Raw genomic sequence first — 11903 nt, forward strand, 5'->3', positions numbered from 1 at the left:
GATACATACTCTCCCCCTATATATTCCCTTGCACTCAACCTATCCCCTCCCTTACACTCCCCCTTATCCCCTCTCTTACACTCCCCTCTATCCCTCCTCCTACCCAATGCTCTGGATCATGAGCCTCTCCTCCTCGGGGCCCATCTGCACGATGAGCAGGGATCGGATCTGGCCCAGGCACTCCAGCAGGTCCATGGTATCCTGCACCGACACGGCGTTGATGGTGTAGGCCTTGGGCAGCGCTCGGATCAGCTCCCCAATGCCGTCGTACTGCCGGTGCAGAAGGCTGAACATCAGCCTCACCAGCTCCGGGTTCTGGATGAACGACTCCTGGGCCCAGTGGACCATGGTGTGGGAGATCAGCTCCTGGAGAGTGCCTGGGAGAGGGGAGGAAAACCAGGTAAGGAATGGAGAGAGAGGAGAGGGGATGGGGAGAAGGGGATAAATTAGAGAAGACAGAGAGGGAGGTTGTGTCATAAAGAATTTGAAATACTGAGAGAGAAACACAGATACACACACACACACACACACACAAACACACAGACAGAGACACAGAGACACACTCTCAGCCTGGCTCAGGGAGTCTCACTCACTGGGTTTGCGATCCTCCTCTAGTTCTGTCTCCTCCTCCACTTTCTTCTTGCGGAAGTTTCTGACCCACTCCACCAGGCTGAAGAGCCTTCCTCTCAGGGAGCTGTCCACCTCCTCCTCTTCCTCCTCCTCCTCGATATGCACTCCTGGAGAGAGAGAGAGAGAGAGAGAGAGAGAAAAACATCAAGGACTGTACAAAGGAAGGATTTTTTTGTTTGTTGGTTTGTTTTAAAGGACAGGGGACTCTTACCGCAGTGAGTCAGCAGATCGTTGTGGAAGTCAATCAGGTCCTCTCTGATCTCGTCCGGGACGGGGCACTCCTCCTCTTCCGGGCCGTGCTTGAAGTTCAGCAGCATGTTGACCTGCAGGACGAAGGGAGGAGCTCAGGCTACAGCACCAGCTGCACATCTTAATCGCATTGCTTTAAATAATTATTGTAACTTTCATTTTTTATTGAAAGCGCATTGAAACACTGCAGCATGAAAGGCGCTATTTAAATAAAGAAACACAGTACACCACAGGACTTTGGTTATACAAAACCTCCACCCAGACCATGATCAGTTCATGATCTCATTGCACCTGTTAAACCTGGAGAGGAAAGGCTCTCCGAGACTGGGATTATTGGACACCCCTGCTTCACATAATGAGAAGGCCTTTACCGAAAAGTATAGGATTGCCACCTGTCCCTGTTTCCCTGGAATCATCCTGGTTTTGATGTCTCAGGGATTCAATCTGCCTTCCAGGACACCAATATGCAAATCGAGCACAAGTTATTTAAATCAGATACAATATTTCTGCAATAGACGCAGAAAATTAATTTTATCGTACAGCTCTGGCCAAAAGTTTTGCATCACCCTATAGAGTTTACAAGACTTTGCTTCGTAAAAAATCTAATGAATCTAATATTATTTTTGGAAATTATGCCTCATTCCTACAATTCTCGGCGATGCAAAACTTTTGGCCCCAGCTGTAGTGATATTATCTATGTTTAATATTGGTTGAATGCAGGACTTCTAAAGGGAGTTTAAACTACTAACAATCCCCCTTCCGTTGGGAGGCGTTGACCCTGACGGTAAAGCCCTCCTGCGGGTGAGAAGGATCGTGCCTCGGGGGGCACAGTACCTGCTCCTGCGGCGGCGAGCGGAACTCCCTGGTCTTGCGCGCGGTCTCCGCGGCGCTCATGGTGAACGCCATCATGAGCTCGTTGTAGCGCTCCCTCTGATTGGCCTGGATGAGTTTGACAAAGCGGTCGGAGTACGCGATGATCCCTTCCACTCTGTGCCGCAGCTCACAGTCGCAGAAGTACTGAAGCAGGTTGCACATCTGAGAGAGAGGGGGGGCAGAGAGGGAGAGGGGGGCAGAGTTAACTAATGGATTTATGTAATACAGTACCTGCAGATAAATGTTTCTTAAAATTAATTGCAAGTCCCAATCTTGTCGCATACCCCCCTGTAGAAGGCAGCAGCCCTAGTCCTTCTCCTCCTCCTCCTCCTATCCTTCCCATCCTCCTTCTCTCTCTCCCCACCACCTTCCTACTCCTCTCTTTCCCCTCACTCCTCCTCCTCCTCCTCCTATCTCCCCTCCCCTCCCCTCCTCCTCCTCTCCTCTACTCTCCCTCCTCCCCCTCTCCTCCACCCTCTCCTCTCCCTCCTCCCCCTCACTCGTACCTGCAGCTTGACAGACTCAGGCAGCTTCATCTGCAGCAGCCCTTCCTCCAGCCCATCCTCCTCCTCCTTGGAGTCTCCTTCCCTCGCTTCCAGCAACTTCTTCTCCTCCTCCTCCTTCACCACCTCTTTCTCCTCCTCCTCCTCTTTTTCCTCCTCCTCCTCTTCCTCCCCCTCCTCCTCCTCCTCCTCCTCCTCCTCCTCCTCCTCTTCCTCCCCTTCTTCTGATGCCTCCTCTTGCTCTTTGGCCTCTTCCTCGCCCCCCTCTTCCTCGTCCCCCTCTTCCTTGGCCCCCTCCTCTCCCTCCCCCTGCCCCTCCAGTGCTCCGAAGACGTTGGGCTCGATCATCTTGAGGATGTGTTTGACGTCCTCGTCCTGGAAGATGCCCATGATGAGCAGGGTACTGATCAGCTTGAGCACTGGGACGAACTGGAACTCCACGCTGCCCCCTACTGGGTCCCGCGTGTGCTGCCCGCCGTCCTGCACAGCCTCCGTCAGCATGTTGATGGCTTTCGTCTTGAGGATCTGCGGACGGGCAAATCAATCAATCAATCAATCAATCAATCAATCAATCAAACAGATTAAAACAGCTAGCTTTGTATCGGCCAGGCAAAACGAGCGAGCGATGAGAAATCAGACATCAACCAATCAGTGAGCTCGCATCACACTGTTGGAAGAAGGGAAGGGGAGAAGACTGGACTATTGCACAGCAGTTTCATCTGCGATATATTGACCGTTCCGAAAAAGAAGGGTTTGTGCAGCTCGCTGCTTCTCTAAGCCTCTGTGGTGGAGAAGAGCGACCCCCACGAAGGCCAGCAGCTGCTTCTTCACTCATTTCACTTCACAAACAAACACACACACACACACACACACACACACACACACACAGTACCCAACCTGCCCTCTTATTGTACTAAATTGCAAAAAAAAAACAGCCCAAGGGTAAATTTTCATTAAACTGCTTTAAAACAGCACTGCACCTGCAGGGGGATGGCAGGACTCAGAGTGTAAAGGTCAGGGTTGGTGCCCACAAAGCTGGTGGGCGCGAAGTGCAGTTTGGGGCGCAGGCAGGTGCTGAGCCCCACGCCGGGCAGGCCGTGCCTCTTGCTCTCGTCGGGGAACAGCGTGATGCTCCGCGTCTCCTCCGTCATCGGCACGATGAACTCATTGTTCATCATGAGCCGCGAGCGCTTGGCGGACTCCAGGTGGATGCTGATGAGCAGGTCGTAGTACCCAGAGCGCAGGGGTCCCGGCAGGTAGGCGTTCTCGATGGTGTACAGCAGCTGGGACTCGTCCACGTGGCTGCACAGCGCGTGGGCCACGCGGTTGTTCCCCAGGGCGCACACGGCACAGTACAGCTTCAGGGTGTGGGAGTGGAACTTGAGCAGGTCCAGACGCTCCGACAGCTCCAGGATATCGATGCACCTGCCCGGGGGCATGCGTGAAATACGTTAAAGTAAGCAATACCTTGTAAAAGTTTCCCTATAGTAAATGCATTGTAAAGCACAGAGGGATCTGGTAAAGCATAGAGAAGCATTGTAAAGCACAAAGAGGTCTGGTAAAGCATAGGGAAGCATTGTAAAGCACATAGAGGTCTTGTAAAGCATAGGGAAGCATTGTAAAGCACAGGGAGGTGTGGTAAAGCATATTAATAAACATGTCCATTCTCCACTCAAACCCTTTCTCTGTCCCTTTCTGTCTCTCCCTGTTCCTCCTCCTTTCTAACCCTCGAGTCCTTCTCAGTCTCCCCCAGTCCAGCCTCCATCCCTCCCAATTGTTCCCAGTCTCTCCCAGTCCCTCCCAGTTCACCTGTTCTCCTCAGGGATGTGGAGTGCCATCATGGTGAGCGGCTGGCTGCACTCCACCATCCAGCCGTGGCGCTCAGTGACCCGGCCCGTGTCCGTGGACAGGAACTCGTTGGGCATGCGGCTCCAGACCACGGGGGTCAGCATCTGCACGTCGAGCCGCGGCGGGCACTGGGGCACGGGGTTCTTGCGCTCGCTCCGGAACATCGCCGCAGAGATCGGCATGATGTTCTAGAAAAGAGAACACAGAGCCAGCCAGACAGAGGAGTGAGGGGCAAACCCAGCAAGCAGTTCCAAGCCTTAAAACAGATTCCCATTGCGAAAGCACAGCAAAGTGTAACAAAGCACAGAGAGGTCTGGTCAAGCATAGGGAGGCATTGTAAAGCACAGAGAGGTCTGGTAAAGCATAGGGAAGCATTGTAAAGCACAGAGAGGTCTGGTAAAGCATAGGGAAGCATTGTAAAGCACAGAGAGGTCTGGTAAAGCATAGGGAAGCATTGTAAAGCACAGAGAGGTGTGGTAAAGCATAGGGAAGCATTGTAAAGCACAGAGAGGTCTGGTAAAGCATAGGGAAGCATTGTAAAGCACAGAGAGGTATGGTAAAGCATAATAAAAAACAAACCATGCTAAACTAACCCCTTATAAAAGTTTTACCACAGTAAAAGCACACACACACACACACACACACACACACACACACACACACACACACACACACACACACACGCACGTACCTTGAGCTTGCCCAGCTCAACCTGCAGCATGTTCTGGCTGGTGGGGAGCGCAAACACAGCGGGGAACAGCTTGGTGTTGGGCTCCACCTGCACACAGAGGAGACTCCGGGGATCAGGAGAAGCTATGGCACTAGATTCTAGCACCAGGGTACCTCACATATTCTGCCACCGGTACACATGTTTCATTATCATACGGTTTTATATTCCTTAGCAAACAGAGCTACATCACTGGGTCTCACATGACCCCCCCCCCCCCAACACACACACACAGGAGAGAAGGTTTTTTGTCGGCTCTCTGGTGCTAAACTTTCAAAGTGGTTTAGCTTGGTGATTGCAAAGGGATTTGCAGGCCTGGCTGTGATGCACCTCCCTCGGGGGGGAGACTTGAAGGTTCAGTTCACGAGAGGGGGGTGCAGTATGCATTCATTCATGTGTTTATTTCAAAACTAGAAAAGCTGTCCTTCCCTCACCTTTACAACCGAGTACCAGTCAACGGCAATTAACTTCTGCGCTGAGAGTTTTTAAAAGCGGACGGGAGGTGAATTTCCCTCTCACCCGTTTTTACTGTCGTCCAGAGGCTGTGAACGGCTTTTTAAGCACTAATTGGGGGAAGGTAACTACAAAACTAAACCTGAACTACTGTCAGGGAAGCTGGCTGTTGGCTTGTGGCTGTACAGACAAACCTGGTTAACGCTGCTGAATAGAATCACACAGAGAGATAGACGGACAGAGAGACAGACAGACAGAGAGAGAGGCATATACAGATAAAGAGGAATTAAATACCAGGTCCCTAAATGGAAAAATCTAGAAATCAGTGTAATAATGCAGACCAGCTGCTGTGCTGAGATTAGCTGGCGCTCCCAATTTCTCTCTGTCTAAATTCCTGTCCTTTATATAGAAAAGGGTTTGTTTGCCCGGCCAGCGACTGCCCTCTCTCCCCCTCCCTCTTCTTCTCTACTGTCTCTCTCTCTCTGCCTTTCAATCTCTCACTACCTCTCCCCCTCCCTTTCCCTCTCTCTCCCTATCCCTCTCTCTCTTTCCCTCTCCCTCTCTCCCTATCCCTCTCTCTCTCCCTCTCCCTTTTTCCCTCTCCCTCCCTCTCTCACCCTTTTCCTCTCCATCTCTCTCTTTCTTTGTCTCCCTCTCTCTCCCTCTCCCTCTCTCTCCCCTTCCCTTTCCCTCTCGCTCCCTCTCTCTTTCTCTCCCCTCTCTCTCTCTCTCTCTCCTCTCTCTCTCTCTCTCCCTCCCTCTCCCTCTCCTCTCCCCCTCCCTCTTCCCCTCTCCCTCTCCCTCTCTCTCCCTCTCTCTTTCTTTCTCTCCCTCTCCCTCTCTCTCTCTCCCTCCCTCTCCCTCTCTCCCTCTCCCCCTCCCTTTCCCTCTCTCTCCCTCTCCAGTTCTCCATTGTCTCATTAAGGACAGTGGGAAAAAAAATTGAAAATAGAATTGTGCTATGACAAGATCGCTAGACAAATGATCTCAGGATCTAGACATAACAAATGGTTATTTGTATTTTGTTCCATGTCCTCGTTACAAAATAAATACAAACAAATATACTGTAGCCTAGCAACGCCCAAACGAAAGCACATGGCATTTGAAGCAGGTGAATGAACAGCCAATAAATCAGCAATTCAAGTCAAATAACTTTCTAGCGCCACTTTTAGATTCATTTCTATTCAGACCCCTCCCACTTGCCTGGTAAAAGGTGTTTATCTCCTTCCCATTGGCCGTGAAGGTCATGAAGCCGGTTGCCAGGTCGACCAGGCAGCCAATCACGAGGTCCTCCTGGCTGATGCGGGTTTGCTGAGTGTTGTTACTGAACTCCCCTCCCCACACCATGTAGCAGTTACTGTGCTTCATACTGAAAGAGAGAGGGAGGGGGGAGAGAGAGAGGGGGGAGGAGAGAGAGAGGGAGGTGTGGGAGAGAGAGGGAGAGGGAGGGGGGGAGAGAGAGGGAGAGAGAGGGGGGAGAGAGAGAGAGAGAAAGGGGGAGCAGTCTTTCTCAACGTTTCGACTAGAAGATTGCGCAGTATAACTAGGGGAAAAACATGGGGGCAGAACTGCCAAATTACTGCAGGAACATAACGGGGTAAACTTGAATGAGGGGCAGCCCTGCTGCGTACCTGTCGTGGATGTTGCCCTTGTCGTCTCCCACAGTCACCGTGACGCTGCGCACCTTGCTGAGGTCGAAGTTGGGGTCGTACTGGTGGTAATCGGGGGTCACCCAGCCCACCCACACCCCGCTGGGCTCCTGCCCGGCAAAGATCCGTACGGAGTAGTAGTACTGAGAGAGAGAGAGAGGGATTGAGGGGCAGGCCGGTAGAAAGCAGAGACAGCACTGTAAACACCAATGAACACAGATTCCACTTTTTAAAAAAAAGCTTCTTGTAACACGAATCCACGTACCTGTGGCGTATTAGGGTTACCCCAAATAAACTGTTGTATAGTAGAGAGCTAGGGGTATAAAACAGGGGTATAATATGGGATGACCTGTTCCACAGTTGACGATATGTTCTAGACTCATGGTTTATTGTTGGGTTCCCCGGTTCTAGACTCTAATGGTTTGTTGCAAGGTTCCCCTATTCTAGACTCCTGTAGTTTATTGCAAGGTTCCCCTGCTCTAGACTCCTGTGGTTTATTGCAGGGCCCCCCTGTTCTAGACTTCCATGGCTTATTGCAGTGTTCCCATGTTCTAGACTCCCAGGGTTTATTGCCGGGTTCCCCAGTTCTAGACTCTGGTTCTCACTGTGGTCGTGTTCATGATCATCTCCTGGTCGTCGCGGTCGTCGGGGACGACGTCCTCCACAAGCCGGGGCATGGTCGGCACCACCGGGGGAGGGGAGATGAAGGCGGGCTTCTTTGCCTTAAACAGGAAGCTGAGACACAGAGAGTGAGAGACAGCAGAGTCACACTTTCATTTATATTCTATCACTTTATCTTCTCTTCACACTTTAGGTAGGGGCTGATCCTTCCCCTCCTTCCTCTCTCGCACCCACTCCTTCTCCCTCACCCTCTCTCACCCTCTCGCACTCTCTCCCTCTCCCTCATCTTCACCCGCACCCTCTCTCACACCCTTTCCCTCACCCTATCCAGCACCCTCACCCGCACCCTCACCCTCTCCCTCACTCTCTCCCTCTCTCGCACTCTCTCCCTCTCCCTCACCCTCTCTTTTTGCTCTTCTCTGTGGTTGTGTCCTTGTCGTTCTCCCCCTTCCCGCTTTCCTTTGCTGCTGCTGCTGCTGCTGCCTGCTCTTTGGCCTGAACCCCCTGAACCCCCGCCTGGTCCTTGTCCCCTGTGGCCTCAGCCTCTTTGCGGCTGGCTGATTTCTTGTGCCTCTCGAACTCCGAGTCCGGCTCCACGTCCTGCACCTCCTCCTCGGGGATGGTGAGGGCCCGGGTCAGGGGCGTGGTCCCTGCCTGCACGCGGAACGTCTCGTGGAACTCCACGGGCATGCTGAGCCTCAGGAAGAGCAGGTCCGTGTTGCTGTTCTGAGAGCAGAACGTCTTGTGTGTGAGCTTCAGGCAGGGGGGGCTGTCGACCGTGCCGTCGATGCGGGAGAGCTGCTCAACGCAAAGCACACCACAACAGCAGCACAACGCATGTAAGGTAATGCAAGACGTTTCGGTGAAATACAATTTCTCCCCTCGTGCACCCCTCTCTCGCCTCTTCTCCCCCTTCTAACCCTCTCCACCTCACTCCCTCTCTCCTCTCCCCCTCTCCACCTCTCTCCTCTCTCCTTCTCCCCCTCTCTCCTCTCCCCTTCTACCCCTCTCCACTTCTCTACTGCTCTCTCCTTCTCCACCTCTCCACCTATCTCCCTCTCCTCTCCATCTGTCTTCCCCTCTCCTCTCCCCTCTTCTCTCTTCTCTCCCCTTGTCCACCCCTCTCTCCTCTCCACCTCTCTCGCCTTCTCCTCCTCTCCAACTCTCTACCGCTCTCTCCTCTGCCCTTTTCCACCTCTCTCCCTCTCACCCTCCCCTCTCCACCTCTCTCCCCCTCTCCTCTCCGCCCCTCTCTCCTTTCCCCTTCTCCCCCTCTCCACCTCTCTACCCCTCTCACCTCTGCCCTTCTCCACCTCTCTCTCCCTGTCCTCGCCCCCTTTGCCTCTCTCCCCTCTCCCCTCCTCTCAGTACCTCGATGTGGCTGTGATCCATCGGCACTGGGATGAACTGGGGCAGGCTCTTGCTGAACCACATGGTGATGTCTCTCTTCATGTTGATGGCGAAAGGTTCGAACCCTTCCTGCAGGCCACAGATGGTGAAGTACCGGAGACTGCTGACATCCTGCCCCAGGTTGAGTCGTCCAACCTGGGACATCCCCAGACTGCAGACGGGGAGGAACCCTGCAGGAGGCAGGAGGAGAACATGCTGACCACATTTCCCAAGATGTGTTCAATATTTTCACTGTCTACACCGATCTTCGCCAAATTTTAACCAGACAACCAGCCTCCAACAGACTGGGACCGCATGCGGCTGTAATCCGTTAAAATCGTTAGCATATTGAATTACACACAGCTTTGTAGTTTTCCCCATATACTGACAAAAAATGAATTTCTGAATCAACTGAAGAATCAAAATCTGACATGAAACACTACTGTACTATTACTATGACTTGCAATATCACTTTGTAGTTTCTTTGATTACAGGATGTTAAATAAAACGGTGATGCAAAACGTTTGGCCACACTGTAGATTTCCCTGAGTGTAGATCTCACACAGCGTCAGTGACAAAGCATTCAAAACATTTAAACCACAGCAGGATCTGTATAAACAGATTAGGCATTTAATAATGCGTATCGATGAATCGTGATGCTTTCTTTACCCTCCTCGATCTCGATTCCTTTGAAGGCGATGTCGGAGCCCGAGTCGCTGATCAGCATCTCTCCGTTGAGGGTGAACATGATGTTGTTCTCCGTCAGGTCGATCATGCAGCCCACCACATCTCCCGACTGCCAGTTCCGTCCGAATGGCTCGCTGCCGACGTGCCAGCGCTGAGCCTGGGGCGGGGGGCATGGCACACACTTTAGACAGGACTTAGTGAGGTATGGTAATAGATAATAAAAAAAAAGGCATGACAAACCAAGATAAATATGGCAAGTGCAGAGTATAAGCATTGGAAAAGCAGGAGAGGAACTGCTAAGTGACACATTTGCTTTGGTAAGGGTAACGCTTTCTCGTGGTTTAGTAGTTACAGGGTAAGAACTTGCTCGACTTCAATGATCAAGCCATTTAAAGCAATCAGTGGGGGGGGCATCATGGAACTTTTTTTATATTAAACACATTTTTAAAGCCAGTTAAAACCTGCCGTTTCTCGATTCAAGATAAGGAAGGCAAACCAGCATTCGCTATGGTAAATGCACAGTATAAGCATGGGGAACAAAAACTATGACGATACAGCACAAAAAAATATATATATATACGATTTAATAACTAGAACAAGTCAAAGTGCCACACAGGTAAGATTTATAGAATTGATATATTTATTATTATTTATTTATTTGACAGACGCCTTCTCCCCCCCCCCCCCCCCTCTCTCTCTCTCTCTCACCTTGCAGCCGTTGAAGACATAGGCGAGCTCGTCCCCTCCCAGCACCACGTCAGCGCGCACGCTGGGTCGCGCCCAGCCCACGCGCATCTCCCCCGTGGTCACCGCCTCGAACTCGAAGTACCACTTCCCAGTGTGCACTGCGTACGACTTCTCAGCGCGGAAAACACGCACCTTGTCTGCGCAACAGCCAGCAGAGCTGTGGCCACCTGGGGGGAGAGAGAGGGAGACAGAGAGGGGGGGACAGAGGGAGAAAGAGATATCTTCAGTGGTAAAGCACACACCAAATGCAAACATCACCATGAAAAGGGGAGGGGCTTACTGGACTCCTGGTCAGGAGGCTCGATGTTGTAGCCATAGCCAATCAGAGTGCGGACAGCCTCGCACAGGCTGTTCCGATTGGTCTTCTTCGTGCGCTCGTCGAGCAGGTTGTACGGGACCAGGCGAGGGTTCCGCTTGTTCATGATGTCCTGCACGATGCTGTAGGTCCAGCCCTGCCGCACCCGGTCCCGTGCCCACACGTTGTGCCCGTTCTCAGCGAGCCGGTCCACAAGGGTGTTCTGGGCAGGGGTGAGCTTGACGTGGTTCAGGTCCAGAGGCGCTGGCTTGTACCCACTGCTCATAATGTAGCTGCAGAGAAACAATATTCAATGTACACTATACAATAGAAAGAAAGAAAGAAAGACATTGGGGACATAGAGACGAGAGAGTTGTAGACTCACGTTTTCGGGAGCTTGGTCTTCTTCAGATTCTCCTCCGCCTTTTCATCAGCCATCCCAACATGGCAGCCCAGAGCCAGCAATGTCCTGGAGGGGACACACAGAGCAACGAGAGAGAAAAACACTGATCAATATCACTCCATTCATCAGAGATCATTCCATCCATCAGAGATCACTCCATTCATCAGTGATCACTCCATTCATCAGAGATCACTCCATTCATCAGAGATCACTCCATTCACGAGAGATCACTCCATTCATCAGAGATCACTCCATTCACGAGAGATCACTCCATTCAGAGATCACTCCATTCACGAGAGATCACTCCATTCATCAGAGATCACTCCACTCATCAGAGATCACTCCATTCACTATTCATAATAGTTTTGTAATGTGTTGAGAACGCCAAGTATGAGAAAGCAGTCTGGCAGCTGCCTTCTGGACAAGCTGAAGCCGTCTTGGTTTTGTGACAGGTTTACCAACAAACAAGGAATTGCAAGAATCAAAATGAGAACTTCTACATGCATCTATCAACATATCTGCCAATCGCTCAATTAATCAGCAGTATCACTCAATTCATCATCAGTGTCACTCAATTCATCAGCAGTATCACTCAATTCATCAGCAGTATCACTCAATTCATCAGCAACATCACTCAATTCATCATCAGTATCACTCAATCATCATCAGTAGCTCAACTCATCATCAGTATCACTCAATTCATCATCAGTATCACTCAATTCATCATCAGTATCACTCAATTCATCATCAGTATCACTCAATTCATCAGCAGTATCACTCAATTCATCATCAGTATCACTCAACTCATCATCAGTATCACTCAATTCAT

The 11903-nt window shown here is 51.3% G+C and overlaps 1 protein-coding gene across 1 annotated transcript in view; it reads right to left on the minus strand.

Moving 5' to 3' along the window:
* Positions 1-11903, minus strand: part of LOC121304837 (ryanodine receptor 1-like) — a 79910-nt gene that overhangs the window by 46223 nt on the left and 21784 nt on the right. The window contains exons 23-39 of the mRNA XM_041236247.1: positions 11057-11140; positions 10657-10964; positions 10338-10543; positions 9612-9786; positions 8925-9133; positions 7954-8351; positions 7538-7667; positions 6915-7075; positions 6487-6652; positions 4795-4881; positions 4065-4291; positions 3236-3680; positions 2259-2780; positions 1714-1914; positions 842-953; positions 594-737; positions 104-377 (exon numbers count right to left, since the gene is read on the minus strand). Coding sequence (XP_041092181.1) covers positions 104-377; positions 594-737; positions 842-953; positions 1714-1914; positions 2259-2780; positions 3236-3680; positions 4065-4291; positions 4795-4881; positions 6487-6652; positions 6915-7075; positions 7538-7667; positions 7954-8351; positions 8925-9133; positions 9612-9786; positions 10338-10543; positions 10657-10964; positions 11057-11140 — 3849 coding nt within the window. The remainder of the gene's footprint in view (positions 1-103; positions 378-593; positions 738-841; positions 954-1713; positions 1915-2258; positions 2781-3235; positions 3681-4064; positions 4292-4794; positions 4882-6486; positions 6653-6914; positions 7076-7537; positions 7668-7953; positions 8352-8924; positions 9134-9611; positions 9787-10337; positions 10544-10656; positions 10965-11056; positions 11141-11903) is intronic.

Source organism: Polyodon spathula, chromosome 40 (assembly GCF_017654505.1).
Source record: "Polyodon spathula isolate WHYD16114869_AA chromosome 40, ASM1765450v1, whole genome shotgun sequence".
Classification (NCBI taxonomy): domain Eukaryota; kingdom Metazoa; phylum Chordata; class Actinopteri; order Acipenseriformes; family Polyodontidae; genus Polyodon; species Polyodon spathula.